We start from the raw sequence: 13573 nt of genomic DNA, 5'->3' as shown, positions 1-13573 counted from the left end.
GGCCAGGACCAAAAAGGCCCTGCCCCTATGTCAAAGACAGCCAGATAACTTTAGGGCTGGGGACCTAAAGCTCTCCTTGCTTGGTTACCAGAGCCAGAATGAATTAGGCAAAGTAAGAAGTGTGTGTGTGTGTATAAATGTCTTACTTTGCCTAATAATGTGTTTGTGTATATGTGTGTGTGTCTGTATTTTCCATTGGTCATATGGACAAGGGGTGTGCCTCTGCATTACCTTTATGCTCCCTAACCCCACACGTTTTGCACTCCCTTCCTCGGCCCAGATGGTGAGCATCGTGGACCCTCACATCAAGGTGGACAGCAACTTCCGAGTCCACAACGAGATCCGCTCCCGCGACTTTTACACCAAAACCAAGGACGGCAGCGACTATGAAGGCTGGTGCTGGCCAGGTGAGGGTGAGGGGCTGTAGAAGTCTGGGGCTGGGGTAGCCGGGGGGCGGGCGGGGGAGATATGGGGACTTCTCTGGTCGTTGGGTTGGATGGCCGGGGCCAGCCTTGTCATAAACACTTGAAGTGGCCTTAGGCCATTGGTCCTTCTAGCTCAGAATGGGCTGCCTTGACTGTTAGCAGACTCCCCCAACAACTCCTCCCTGAGGTCCCTGACCCAGAGGTCGCAGGGGATGAACGTGGGAGCCAGTCCAAAGATTTCAGTGTTCTTCGTTCCTTCAGAAATGTCTTTCCTGCCTTGCCACCAGTGCACATCTCCAAGGCAACCTTTGAGAGCCAGTGTGGCACAGTGGTTAGAGTGTCAGACTGGGGAGACCCCGGTTCAGATCTCCATGAGACTACCGTGTCGGCCTTAGGTCACCCAGCAGGCTTTGATGGCAGAGCGGGGATTTGAACCACAAGCTCCCCTTGCCATTACAGTCTGACATGGTAACCAGCATGCTTCCATCAGGGCCCTGTGGGACTTAATGCAGTTCCGCCGGGCCCGTAAGGCAGAGGTTGAGGACAGCATGCTTTTGGTTGAGGACAGCAAAGGTTTTCCATCATAGCTGGCACCCTCTTCTTCTTTTTCCGTCTTGCCTGATTCAGCCTCCTCCTAGCCTGCCCATGAGATGGAAGAACAGTCCAGAGCAGGTTCTTAGACTAAAGTACAGATGCCATCTGGAGATTGTGCAATTAGGATTAACTGATCTGTTGATTTTAGATTGTATTTGCTATGTTTTTAACCTGTTGTAAATCGCCCAGAGCTCTGTGTACTCAGGGATGGGACAGTTCAGAAATTGAATGATCATAATAGCACTAAACCGGTGTTTCCCAACCAGGGGATCATGGAAACCCTGGAAACAGCATCTAACCCTGCAAACAGCGTCTTCTGTGTCATACATTAGTTGGTATTTTTTCTTCTTCACTGCATATACTTGCTGATCAAGTAAAGCATGTCCTGATGGTTGCTAGAGCGGGCTTCTTAGAATCATAGGAGGGATGAGCGGGAGTAATGGAGAAGGAAAGGGTGGGTAGAGGCTGGAATGTAACCTCCATATGCAAAGGATGTGTAGGTCGGAGTGCCACTTGCTTGGGGTTCAGCCTTGGATGGGTCACCATGCCAAGTCAATTTGGACTTCTGGGTCAGCATACCGTAAAGCTGGGAGCCGCTGCACTAGACCATACTGACTCCCTGCCTCCAAGCCCCAACAGATGAGCAAGAAAAGGAGGCGAGAGATGCATGTGGGCAAATGTAATTAGTCTTACCTAATAATAATTGTTCAAGGCCCTTGGTATTTATTTAATTTATTTAATTTATTGAATTTGTACCCTGCTGCCCTACCCCCAAAACGGGCTCAGGACAGCTCACAACATAAAACCAATAAACGATAAAACAATAAATAGCAATAGCAGATAAAACTGAAACCCATGCCTGATTGAAGTACCCAAGTAATATCCAGGACAGCAGGGCACTGGAAAAAGGTCATGAACAGTGCTGTGGACAGGTCAGGGGGGCCAGCGGTCTACGTAACAATTGATGGTGTAAGTAAAGCCAAAGATCTTTGCCCCAAGGAGCCTCTCTAGCCCGCGACTTGAGGGAAGAGCGACCTGGGTTGAACAAATGCAGAAACACATTGGTGATGAGAACTAAAAGGATAAACCCAAGGTTTCATCTAAGGGCCAGCCCACATCCCTAATCTGTGCTTTACTCTCCATACACCCAGGCTCAGCAGGATACCCTGACTTCACCAACCCTGAGATGCGTGCCTGGTGGTCCAGCATGTTTGCCTATGATCAGTATGAGGTAGGGCAATTGCTAGTCCCCTTGGGGGACCTACTCTCTTTGGCTGTGGCGTGACTCTCGCCCCCTGCCCCGTGCTCAACTGATGTGAGCATCTTCCTTCCTTCCTTCTTCTGCTGCTCCAGGGCTCCATGGAGAACCTCTATACCTGGAATGACATGAACGAGCCCTCTGTCTTCAACGGCCCAGAGGTGACCATGCACAAGGACGCCGTGCACAAGGGGGGCTGGGAGCACCGTGACGTCCACAACCTTTATGGGCTGTACGTGGTGAGTGTGGCTTGCTTTCTTCTTCAGGGTTCTGGGCCCACGAATCACGTCTCCGAATAGTCTCGGGAGGTTTGATGCTGCAGTGTTGTTGAACTTAAAGCGAGTGGACAGTTTGATCTGGATGGGAGACTGTTGGGGACAGGATAAAATCCACCTTGTTTTCCCAAAGTGTGCAAATGGAGCAGATGCCTGTAACTTCCCTTTATTCTTCGTGCTTCTGAAATGTGTATAACTTCATAAGATTTACTGAGGTGTTGTTAGTCATGGAGAAGAGTAGGAAAGGAAGGGCAATGGAACCAACTAGGCCTGGGGAGAGATCTTGGTTCCAGTCCCAGCTTGGCCACAAAGCTTACGAGGTGACTTTGGGCCAGACACATGCACTCAGTTTAGCCTATTGATTTGCACGAATCGAAGAGGGGGGGTGAGAGAGAGAGAGAGAGAGAGGCTCTTTTTACCATGCTGAGCTCTCTTTGGAGGGAAAGCTCTGCCAGGCATCAAAGTTCCATCCCAGCTTCCGGAAATAACTATTTGCTGATCCTGTCAGCTTCTGAGATTTCCAAAGGCACAGCTTACCCACATCCAAGTGTACCTTAAGGGCTAGAAACTTGCTCATTTAAAAAAAATAAAATAATGAAAGCTGATCTTCTCAGGAAGCTGAGCTGTGAGCCCCACATGCTATGCTTTTTTTTGGATCCTCTGAATTGGCAGCGCAGACCCAGGCCTGTCTACGCGCTCTGTTCAGGGAGAAGGAAGGAAGAGGAATAGTACGAAGGGGGCTGCCCCCCAATACAGACTCTCAGCTATCTCTTTAGCTAAGATCTCTTTTCTCCCTTCGTCAGCAAATGGCAACGGCACTCGGGCAGGTGCAGCGGTCGGGCGGTGTGGAGCGGCCTTTCGTGTTGTCTCGAGCATTCTTTGCCGGCTCCCAGCGTTACGGTTAGTGGTTGGGTACACGTTGGTGCGTGGGAGAGCAGGAAGACTTTTCAGCGGGAGGAGAAAGGAGGGCCGTAGCTTCGTGGTGGATTTCCTGCCAGCTTCAGTCCCCTGAGTCATGCTCCAGATATATCCAAAACGGCACCGAAGAGGAAATACAAGGAGTGTAGAACTGAATGGGGGGAAAGTACGACGAAGCACCACCCTGTCTAATTATAATGGACAAGATGCCTCCCCTATTAAAGGACATTCTTAAACCAGTGGTTCTTCAGAAAATGATTATTGTTGGGGGAAAGATTACATTTGTGTGTGCTTTATAGAGCTAGATTTGAGTCTGGCGGCACCTTTGAGACAAGATTCTTAGAGTATGAGCTTTTTAAAAAATCAAAGCTCCCTTTGCCGGATACTCTGACTCCCTTTGTCAGAGCTTCGACTCTCGAAAGCACATCCCCTGAAAGTCTTGTTGGTCTCTAAGGTGCTGTGGAAGCCAGCTCTTCTGCTTCAGACCAACACAGCTGCCTTCTGAAACTATATGCTGGGTGCATGTTCAAGACAGTTCCTCACCAAACAGGCATCCGCTATATTGCCCTGTTTGAAATATCTCTTCATGAGAAGAATGCAAGTTGGGAAACCTATCAGTTGGATTTTCAAGCAGATGATCTCCTACTTAATTGAAACAAGTAACACACGTCACATCTTTAACAGGTGACATCTCCCGTCCATTACAGTTACGTAGTGTGAAGCTTTGTAGTACTTTTCCCCCCCCATTCAGCTTTCATCCTCAGCATCTCCGGTTCAAGCATGTGCAGGGGAAGACTGTTTTGTATCTGTGAGCCTGAAGAAACTACTGCCAGTCAGAAGAGAGAGCTCTGGGCAAAAATGAACCTCTGGCCTGACTTTAAGGCAGGCTCATATGCCCGTAAGACCCTGTTTTCTGTGTAGCAGGAAGAACATAAGGGCCCTGCTGGATCAGACCAGTAGTTCATCTAGTCCAGCATTCCGTCTCACACAGCTTGCCAACCAGTTCCTCTGGACAGCCAACAGCAGGGCAAAGAGGCCGAGGCCTTCCCCTGATGCTGCCTCCTCCTGGCTGTGGGATTCAGAGTCTTAGTGCTTCTGAATGTGGAGATTCCCCTCAGTCACCATGGCTAGTAGCCATTGATAAGACATCCTCCATGAATCTATCTAATACCCCTTTAAAGCTATTCCTGTGGCCGTCATTACAAGTGATAAAGTGGCATTCTGCCCATGGTTCCTTCACTGCCACGCCCTCTTCCTCCTCTGCAGGTGCTGTGTGGACAGGGGACAATGCAGCCGAGTGGGACCATCTGAAGATCTCCATTCCCATGTGTCTAAGCCTCAGTCTTGTGGGCATCTCTTTCTGTGGAGGTGAGTGTTGGCAGGCAATGGCCTGCGCCATACAGGGCAGGCCTCTGTGTTTGTGGGCGTGAGTCTAGGAAAGGAATAGCGCGCCAAAGGGATATTAAAGCATTCCCCCCCCGCGCCGTCTTTCCCTCTCTCAATCTGTCCCCAGCTGACGTGGGGGGCTTCTTCAAAAGCCCAGAGCCGGAGCTGCTGGTGCGCTGGTACCAAGTGGGAGCTTATCAGCCCTTCTTCCGTGCGCATGCCCACGTGGACACCATCCGCCGGGAGCCCTGGCTGTTCGGTGAGGAGAACAAAGCGCTGATCCGGGATGCCATCCGCGAGCGCTACGCCCTGCTGCCCTTCTGGTACACAGCCTTCTACCACAGTTACCGGACGGGCCAGCCTGTCATGAGGTAAGCAAACTGGATTCTTCATGTACGAAAGGGTAGAAAGTGAAAGGGTAGCATCCAATTGGCTACGTGTAGGATGGAGAAAATGAAGCGTTCTGTCGAGCAATTCCAATTTTTTTTTGTAGCCATAAGGCCTAGAAACCTGGTGTTTTCCCGTTATGAAATCCAAAACTGAACAAATACCAAATTTCTGCTTTTCACCTTAAAATACGTATGGTTGGGGTAGGATTATGTGGTCAGGGGAGCCAGTTTTTGACATGATGCCAAGAAGAAAATAAAAGGGCTGCACTAGTTGCAGGAGATTAAAAAATAAGGCCAAGGCCAATGGTGCAAAATCAGGTAAAATTCCCAAACAATTCTCTATGTGTTTCGTTATCAGGCTTCGTCAGGGGAATCTGTTCATCTTGTAGGAATTCTGAGGACTTACTGCAAGACGAACAGATTCCCCTGACGAATGGCCATCTGACAGCCATGCTGATCTGTGAACTTAGTCGGTTCATGAGAGGGCGGGCAGGAAGGGTTGCACCAGTGCTTTGTTCTCATGGCCGTTTCTTATATGCCCAGGAAAATGCCGATCACCACTTTGGGGTCAGGAAGCAATTTTTCTCCAGGCCAGTTTTGGCCAGGGATCCTGGAGGATTTTAGTCATCCGTTGGGCATGGAACCTGGGTCTTGTGGTGCGGGGGGAGGTATTTGTGAATTTCCTTCACTGTGCAGGGGGGTTGGACTAGATGACGCTGGAGGTCCCTTCCAACTCTATGATCCTTCGAAGACTGTTGGCGAAACGGATAGAGAATTGTTTGGGAATTTTAACGGCGTTATAAAATATATTTTTATCTGATTTTGCACCATCAGCCTTGGTTTTATTTTTTATCTCTTGACTTGATGCCAAACCATGCCCTGTAGTTAACCATCCTTTAGAACCCAAATAATGATTTGAGCTTTGAAATGTACAGAAGAGAAACCAAGATTTAATTTATACCCTGACTTTTTCCCCAGTGGGGACCCAGGGTGGCGTACATCATTCTCCTTTCCTCCATTTTATCCCCACAACAACCCTGTGAGGTAGGTTAGGCTGAGAGAGAGTATAACTGGTTCCAAGGTTACCCAGTTAGCTTCCATGGCATGAGTGGGGATTCGAACCTGGGCCTTCCTGATACTATTCCTATGCTCTTAACCACTACCCTCCACTGGTTTATAGCTGCTTGTGTTTTCTGTCTGGTCAGAATGGGGTGGGGGCATTCTGGGGGCAGGGCCCTGGCAATCGCTTATAGTTTGTCAGTTCAGACACCGTGCCCAACCACAGTTTCTAATTCATGGTTTGTCTATTTGGACACCATACTAAAAAAAATTAATTTTTCCACCACAGTTTGGTGTGGTGTCTGAACTGAGCCTCTGAACCACTTCATACAAACAGAGGCGGCACTGCAAGGATGACCCCTGTTCTCTCCTGCTCCCCCTGCCCTCTTGCATGTTGTCAAAAGTCCTCCTTTGACATAAGCTGGCAAACCGTAGCTCGCGCTTCCTTTCCGATCCAGGATTTCCAAGCCAGCTTTGAATCGTGGTTTTCAGTCTTGGCTTGCAAAGGAAGTACAAGCCACAGCTGCCGATTTGGACGTACTAGCAGAATGCAGGTTGGATTCTGTGGATCCATTCTACTAATAGCACGTTTCCCTGATGCAGGAGGCTCAAAATAGCTTTGCCCAAAGCAGGAGTCAGTAACGAAATAAGTGCTTAAGGATGGGGCTTGTTTGTCGCTGCCAAGCATGGTTCAACATCACGTGTGAACCAGCCCACTGCGTAGGGGATTGTTTCCCCATCTGTTTCTCTCTTATTGATATCCCCTCTTTTTTCCCTGCAGACCCCTCTGGGTGGAATATCCCCAGGATGTGACCACATTCAGCATTGATGACCAGTATCTTCTGGGTGAGTTCAGTGGATCCCGGGGTAGAGAGGCTGAAAGATCACTGTCCTACTCACTGCCCTCCTCGATCTTCCATCACCCGCTATCTGTCTTGGTTCCAGAGCTTTTGGCTGAGAACTTGATAGCCTACTTAAATTTAAAAGCTATTTTGGTTCTGGCTTTTAAACAGGAATGAAATGGCAAATGACTTTTCTTTCTAACAATGCATGGCAAACTGGTGCCTAGTATTTCTGGCCCCTCTGTGGCTGTTGAAAAAGATCACCAAAATTAAATTTCTTCGATCAATTCTTCTAGTGAAATAAGTAAGTGATATCCATAAAGCAACCTTATGTTAGCCCCAAATAACATATCATAACATCTTATCCATGTTTTTGGATTCCTCAGAGTTCTCTTTTCCAGCTGGTTGTTAAGAAACCCAAAAAGATGAATAACAGAAAGACCAGTTGTAGATGGGTTAATGAGGTTAGGCTGTACTGGATGGAATTTTTTTTTTAAAAAAAACCCTTGGGTTGCACTGAAGTTTATTGAAACAGATCCAATTGCTGCTGTTTCCTTTGACAAAAGCCAGCAATAATTTGGGTCAGTTTTCAGGAACGAATCTAAAATCTTAAGGGATTGCTGCAGACTTTCAGCCATGCCCAAGTAAAAGCTTTCCCCCTCTAACCTTATTATTGTTATTGCTTTACAGCTCTGTGGTTCTTGATCTTCAAAGTTTGCTTGCTGCTTGGTCATGGTTTTTTTGGTTCTAACCCCCCCCCCACAACCTGTGGTTATCCTATTGCTTTTAGATCCCCCCCATAGACCAACCCAGCTTCCTGCAGTGATCCACTTCATTGTTTCAAAATGCACTCTGTATTTTCTGAAATAATAAATATACGGGGCCATAGGGATGCCCATTTGCTGTGTCAAATCCATTACAATGTACTTTGGGATGGTCCGCGCTTGCCACAGAAGTGAGGAGTGACTCCCGAAAGCTCCTGGCCTGCCACAAATTTTGTTAGTCTTCAAGGTGCTCCTGGACTCTTGCTCTTCTCTGCTGCTACAGACAGACAAACACGGCTACCCATCTTGATCATGCTCACACAGTTACGTTATAAAAACATTTTTTATAATCGTCTGCAGGTGCCAGTGCTGCAAAAAATCATAGATGTTAACTTCTATCTTTTCACATTAACTGAGGGGCAAAACTTTGTTTTTAAAAGTTTTTCCACCCTACCCTGGTGTGAAACCAGGTTCCACGTCTCCTGTTCATATGCTTGTTCTCTCCTTGTAGGTGATGCGCTGTTGGTTCACCCGGTAACGGCCCAAGGGGCCCGAGGCATTCAGGTCTACTTGCCTGGCAAAGGAGAGGTGAGCGGGGCAGGGAGGGTATGAATGAGGCACAGACAGAGATGTGCTTGATTCAGGCAGTGCGCCCCCAAACATCATTTGTGCTGACTGTAACTTAGACTTTGAGCTATGGTTTGCGCTTCCAAATGTACAAGAAACCCATGGCAGAGGGTTGGCATGCTCGATGTCTCAACTGAGTCACAGAGACACCCCGGCCTGGTCACAGAGAGTGATTAAAATGTGGAGTTCGCTGCTAGAGGATGTAGTGATGGCCACAGGCATAGGCATCTTTAAAAGGGCATTTGACAGATTCGTGGATGAGCATAACAAACACAAACTTACATACTGGGGTAACTTGAGAGCCAGTTTGGTGTAGTGGTTAAGTGCATGGACTCTAATCTGGGAGAACCGGGTTTGATTCCCCACTCCTCCACTTGCACCTGGCTGGATGACCTTGGGCAAGCCGTAACTCTGATAAGAGCTGTTCTTGAAAAAGAGCAGTTTCTGTCAAGAGCTCTCTCAGCCCCACCTACCTCACAGGGTGTCTGTTGTGGGGAGGGGAAGGGAAAGGAGTTTGTAAGCCGCTCTGAGACACCTTTGGGTAGTGAAGGGCGGGGCATAAATCCAATCTCTTCTTCAGTCTACCAGTGGCTACTAGCCATGGTGGCTGAGGGGAACCTCCACATTCAGAGGCACTAAGCCTTTGAATCCCGGAGCCAGGAGGCAACATGAGGGGAAGGCCTTGGCCTCTATGCTCTGTTGTTGGCCCTCCAGAGGAGCTGGTTGGCCACTGGGTGAGACAGGATGCTTATTTATTTATTTATTTATTTACCTTCAATTTGTATCCCGCCTTGCCAGTGCAAACTAGATGGACCACTGGCCTGATCCAGCAGAGCTCTTCTTATGTTCTGAGGACAAACAGCAGCCTCAGTAGTATGCGGCTTCCAACTGTGTGCTAAGGAAATGAATCCCACTCTTAGGCTGCAGGGCGCAAATCGATACGAAGCATGTTGTGTTTGTCAGTGTACTTTTTCAGATGGTTTGCAGTGATGCAGAGTAGGGGTGTTTTGTCAGCCAAGGATTAGTAGAAAGACCTTTCTGGGTAAATGAAAGATGGAAGCTGAGTGGAGAGATCACCAGTGCAGAAAAGCAAATTATTGCTTGAATTGGGGAGCCCATGGTAGTCGAATGTAGATTGATTCCCCCCTCCCCCAAATGTTAATCATTAGTGCAAGGAACTGGAGTTACTTTAACTGAAAGAAGAATACAGCAGTCCAAATTTTAAGTCCAGTGGCACCTTTAAGGCCGACAATGTTTAATTCTGGGTATAAGCTTTTGTGTGCACACACACTCCTGCACACGAAAGCTTCTACCCAGACTAAAACTTGGTTGGTCTTAAAGGTGCCACTGGGACTCAAACTTTGTTCTGTTGCTTCAGACCAGCACGGCTACCCCACCTGAAGCAGTCCAAATTGTGTGCCTGCAGTGGGATCGTGTTTGTATGACCTAAACACCCTGCTGTATAAAGTCCTGTCTGTCCCTCCCCCCCATTAATTTTTATGGGGAACTTCTTGCTAACACTTCCCTTTATCCATTCAGGTCTGGTATGATGTCCGCACCCACCAGAAGCTTCATGCTCCTCAGACCCTCTATTTAACAGTCACCATGAGCAGCGTAAGTCAGAGAAGGGATTGGGTTTCATTGGGGGAGGAGCCATGGCTCACTGGCAGAGCATCTGCTTGGCGTGCAGAAGGTCCCAGGTTCTTTTTTTTGTAAAGTTATAATTTTTTTTATTTTATAGGACAAAACAAATAAACTAACATAACAAGCACAAACTTACATACTGGGGTAACTTATTCGACATCATTTTTTAATCTATTTAAGTACCTCATACATATCCAGAATGTTATATAATTATATAATATAATATATATATATAATATATAAATAATATATATATGTAATATATTTTATTTATAATGTATAAAAATCAAATATTTAAATGTTTAAATATACCATTCATAATTTCTTCTGATTTAAACTTTGTTATCTCAGCGTTTTCAAAGATTCTACTCAGCTATACAGACTGAGAATTTTTTTTTTTAGCAATTTTACTCAATTGAACCATCATAAGGTTTCCCTAGCCAGTGTCATTTATGAAGTCCCAGGTTCAATCCCTGGCATCTCCGGTTAAAAGGACCAGGTAGCAGGACATGTGAAAGACCTCCACCTGTGACCCTGGAGAGCTGCTCCCGGTCTGAGTAGACAATAGTGACCTTGGTGGGCCACTGGTCTGATTCAGTACAAGGCAGCTTCATGTGCACCTGAGGGTGGAGGAGGGCCGGGTCTTCCTGCTCCCTGATTGCTTTCTTCTTCACATGCCACTCCCTGAGTGCTGACTCTAGTCTCCCTCTGCAGATCCCCGTGTACCAACGTGGTGGCAGCATCGTGGCCAGGAAGGAGCGAGTCCGACGGTCTTCGGATTGCATGCAGAACGACCCTTACACCCTCTATGTGGCCTTGGGCCCCCAGGTCAGTGTGTCATCAGCTGCGTCTGCAGAGCTGCACCCTACGGTTCAGTCAACAGGGTTTTCCAATCTTTTTTCTGAATTTCCCATTGCAGGGTACGGCGAAAGGGGACCTCTTTGTTGACGACGGGCACACGTATAATTTCGAGACGAAGGGGCAGTACCTACATCGCCGCTTCAGTTTCTCTGGCAACACCTTGACAGCCAGGTACTCCCCCGACCCCCCAGTCAAAGGATCTTTCACACTGAGGTGGTAAACCTGTCCCCGGGCTGTACTACTTCAGATTTGCATGGCTGAATATCAAGCTGTACACTGTGTGGTTGGTATACAGGGAATCCCAGTTCATTTCCCAGTATGGGGGTTGGACCACCTTCCCTATGAGGAAAGGCTGAAGACCCTGGGACTTTTCAGTTTAGAAAAAAGACTCCTAAGGGGGGGGAGGGGATGATACAGGTTTATAAAATTATGCTTGGGGGTAGAGAGAGTTGGCAAAGAGAACTTTTTATCCCTCTCCCAAAGTACTAGCACTCGAGGGCATCCAATGAAGCTTATGGGCTTCTTTATACTTCTTTACGCAGAGAGTGATTAAAATGTGGGAATCACTGCCAGTGGATGTAGTGATGGCCACAGGAATAAACAGCTTTAAAAGGGGATAGGTTCATGGCTACTAGCCATGGTGACTGACTGGTGGGGGGGGGGCACTAATCCTCTGAATCCCAGAGCCAGGAGGCAACTTCAGGGGAGGGCCTCGGCCACTATGCCCTATTGTTGACCATCCAGAGGAACTGGTTGGCCACTGTGCGAGACAGGATGCTAGACTAGATAGACCCCGGGTATGATCCAGAAGGGCTCTTCTTACGTTCCAATTCAATTCCAATAACCTTTATTGGCATAACAATAACTTTAAAAAGAAAACAGTACAAATCAGCCCATATGCCAATAAATAGAAACCGAGTACAACGATTTGTAACATTGTATATAGAAATAATAATAGGGCAAGGTGATAAAAGTTTGGAACAGTAATCTCGAGTATCACAGTAATTAAAACAGTTGCAGTAAGAAACTTAACTATCCGGAGAGGGATCATAGATACACCTTATCTCTTTCACTCACTCTCCACCTCCTTTCCTCTTCCCTCTTTTCTTTCCTTTTTTTCTAGGCCCCTAAGTACACTTGCCAGGAACTCTGCTACCTGCTCAATAACTTCAGGGTTTTTATCCACTAGTAAGAATTCAGTGCCTCTATTGGTCGCAGCCTTAGTTGAAGGAGAGGGCTAATCAAGTGTGAATGTAGCTGAGTAAACAGCGGGCAGTTTAAGAGGATATGCTGAACTAGGCTTGCCAAGTCCCCCCGGGGGGCGGGGAAACCCCCGCCCCAGAGGCCTGTTCCCTGCTGGCGGCGGATTGGGCCCCGGGGGGAACTCCACCCCGACGTGCACGTCACCCGGAAGTGAGGCGACCACGCCGGGCACGCTGGGGGCGGAGCCACGGTCATGGCCCCGCCCCCAGCATGCCCGGCGTGCCCGCGTCACTTTCGGGTGATGTGGATGCGGCACGCACGCGCGCACTCCAGCCGCCAGCCGGGAGTCCCCCACTGCGGCTCAATTCACACTTGGCAACCCTATGCTGAACAGAGTCAGGTTCTTTGCTAAGACATCTGCAGAATCTTGCCTTGTATCTACCTGTGACCACGGCCAAAGGAAATATATTGAATCTGGCCAGCATAAATGCTCTGTGTTGAGAAGGGATTGTTAGGCTTGAAAAGTACTGAGTCATAGAGTTTTGTGGGTTCTTATGCTCACATGCAGCTGAAGACTCTGTGGCTGCAGGTGTTGGGAATGGTATTTTCCCTGCCTGAGCGCTGCTGCTGGCCACAGGATTTGGTACTGAGCTAGAAGAACCAATGGTCTGATTCTGTGTCAGGCAGCTCTGTAGGTTTGTGCCTTTAGCAGTCTGTCACTCCCATTCCAGGAGCTGCGGTGGCTCAAGTGGTTAAGACGCTGAACTGCAGGCTGTGAAAGGTCACTAGTTCAGCAGTTCGAGACCCGAGTGTGCCGCATGACGGAGTGAGCTCCCGTCTCTGGCCCCAGCTCCTGCCAACCTAGCAGTTCGAAAGCAAGAAATTGCAAGTAGATAAATAGGTACCACTTCAGTGGGAAGGTAACAGCGTTCCGTGCGCCTTGTTTAGTCATGCCGGCCACATGACCACGGAAACGTCTTCAGACAGCGCTGGCTCTTCGGCTTTGAAACGGAGATGAGCACCGCAACCCTAGAGTCGGATTCGACTGGCTTTTGAGCAAGGGAACCTTTACCTTTACTCCCATTCCATGTAATGACCATATCGTTGCTGATCTCTACCCCTTTTCTGTCTTCTTCCAGCTCTGCAGACCCTAAGGGCAGCTATGAAACTTCAGCGTGGATCGAAAGGGTGGTGATCCTGGGAGCTGGGAAACCAGCAGCCGTGTTCCTCAAACAAGCTGGTGAGTGGTTTGCTCTGGGCATAAAGCAACCACGTTTCATAACAGTGCCATTCATATGCCACCTGCGTTCCATGCACTGTGCGATAGA

At 48.2% G+C, this 13573-nt stretch overlaps 1 protein-coding gene across 3 annotated transcripts in view; it reads left to right on the top strand.

Moving 5' to 3' along the window:
• Positions 1-13573, top strand: part of GANAB (glucosidase, alpha; neutral AB) — a 46659-nt gene that overhangs the window by 27435 nt on the left and 5651 nt on the right. For all 3 annotated transcript variants that reach the window (XM_015422711.1, XM_015422710.1, XM_015422712.1), the window contains 12 exons: positions 281-407; positions 2171-2250; positions 2373-2516; positions 3356-3452; positions 4737-4838; positions 4984-5227; positions 7086-7150; positions 8422-8498; positions 10077-10151; positions 10896-11009; positions 11101-11213; positions 13385-13485. In XM_015422711.1, coding sequence (XP_015278197.1) covers positions 281-407; positions 2171-2250; positions 2373-2516; positions 3356-3452; positions 4737-4838; positions 4984-5227; positions 7086-7150; positions 8422-8498; positions 10077-10151; positions 10896-11009; positions 11101-11213; positions 13385-13485 — 1339 coding nt within the window. The remainder of the gene's footprint in view (positions 1-280; positions 408-2170; positions 2251-2372; positions 2517-3355; positions 3453-4736; positions 4839-4983; positions 5228-7085; positions 7151-8421; positions 8499-10076; positions 10152-10895; positions 11010-11100; positions 11214-13384; positions 13486-13573) is intronic.

The sequence above is a fragment of the Gekko japonicus genome, unplaced genomic scaffold (genome assembly GCF_001447785.1).
Source record: "Gekko japonicus isolate JY-2015 unplaced genomic scaffold, Gekko_japonicus_V1.1 scaffold2762, whole genome shotgun sequence".
Taxonomy (NCBI): Eukaryota; Metazoa; Chordata; class Lepidosauria; order Squamata; family Gekkonidae; genus Gekko; species Gekko japonicus.
This window is presented reverse-complemented; position numbering and strand designations above follow the sequence as displayed.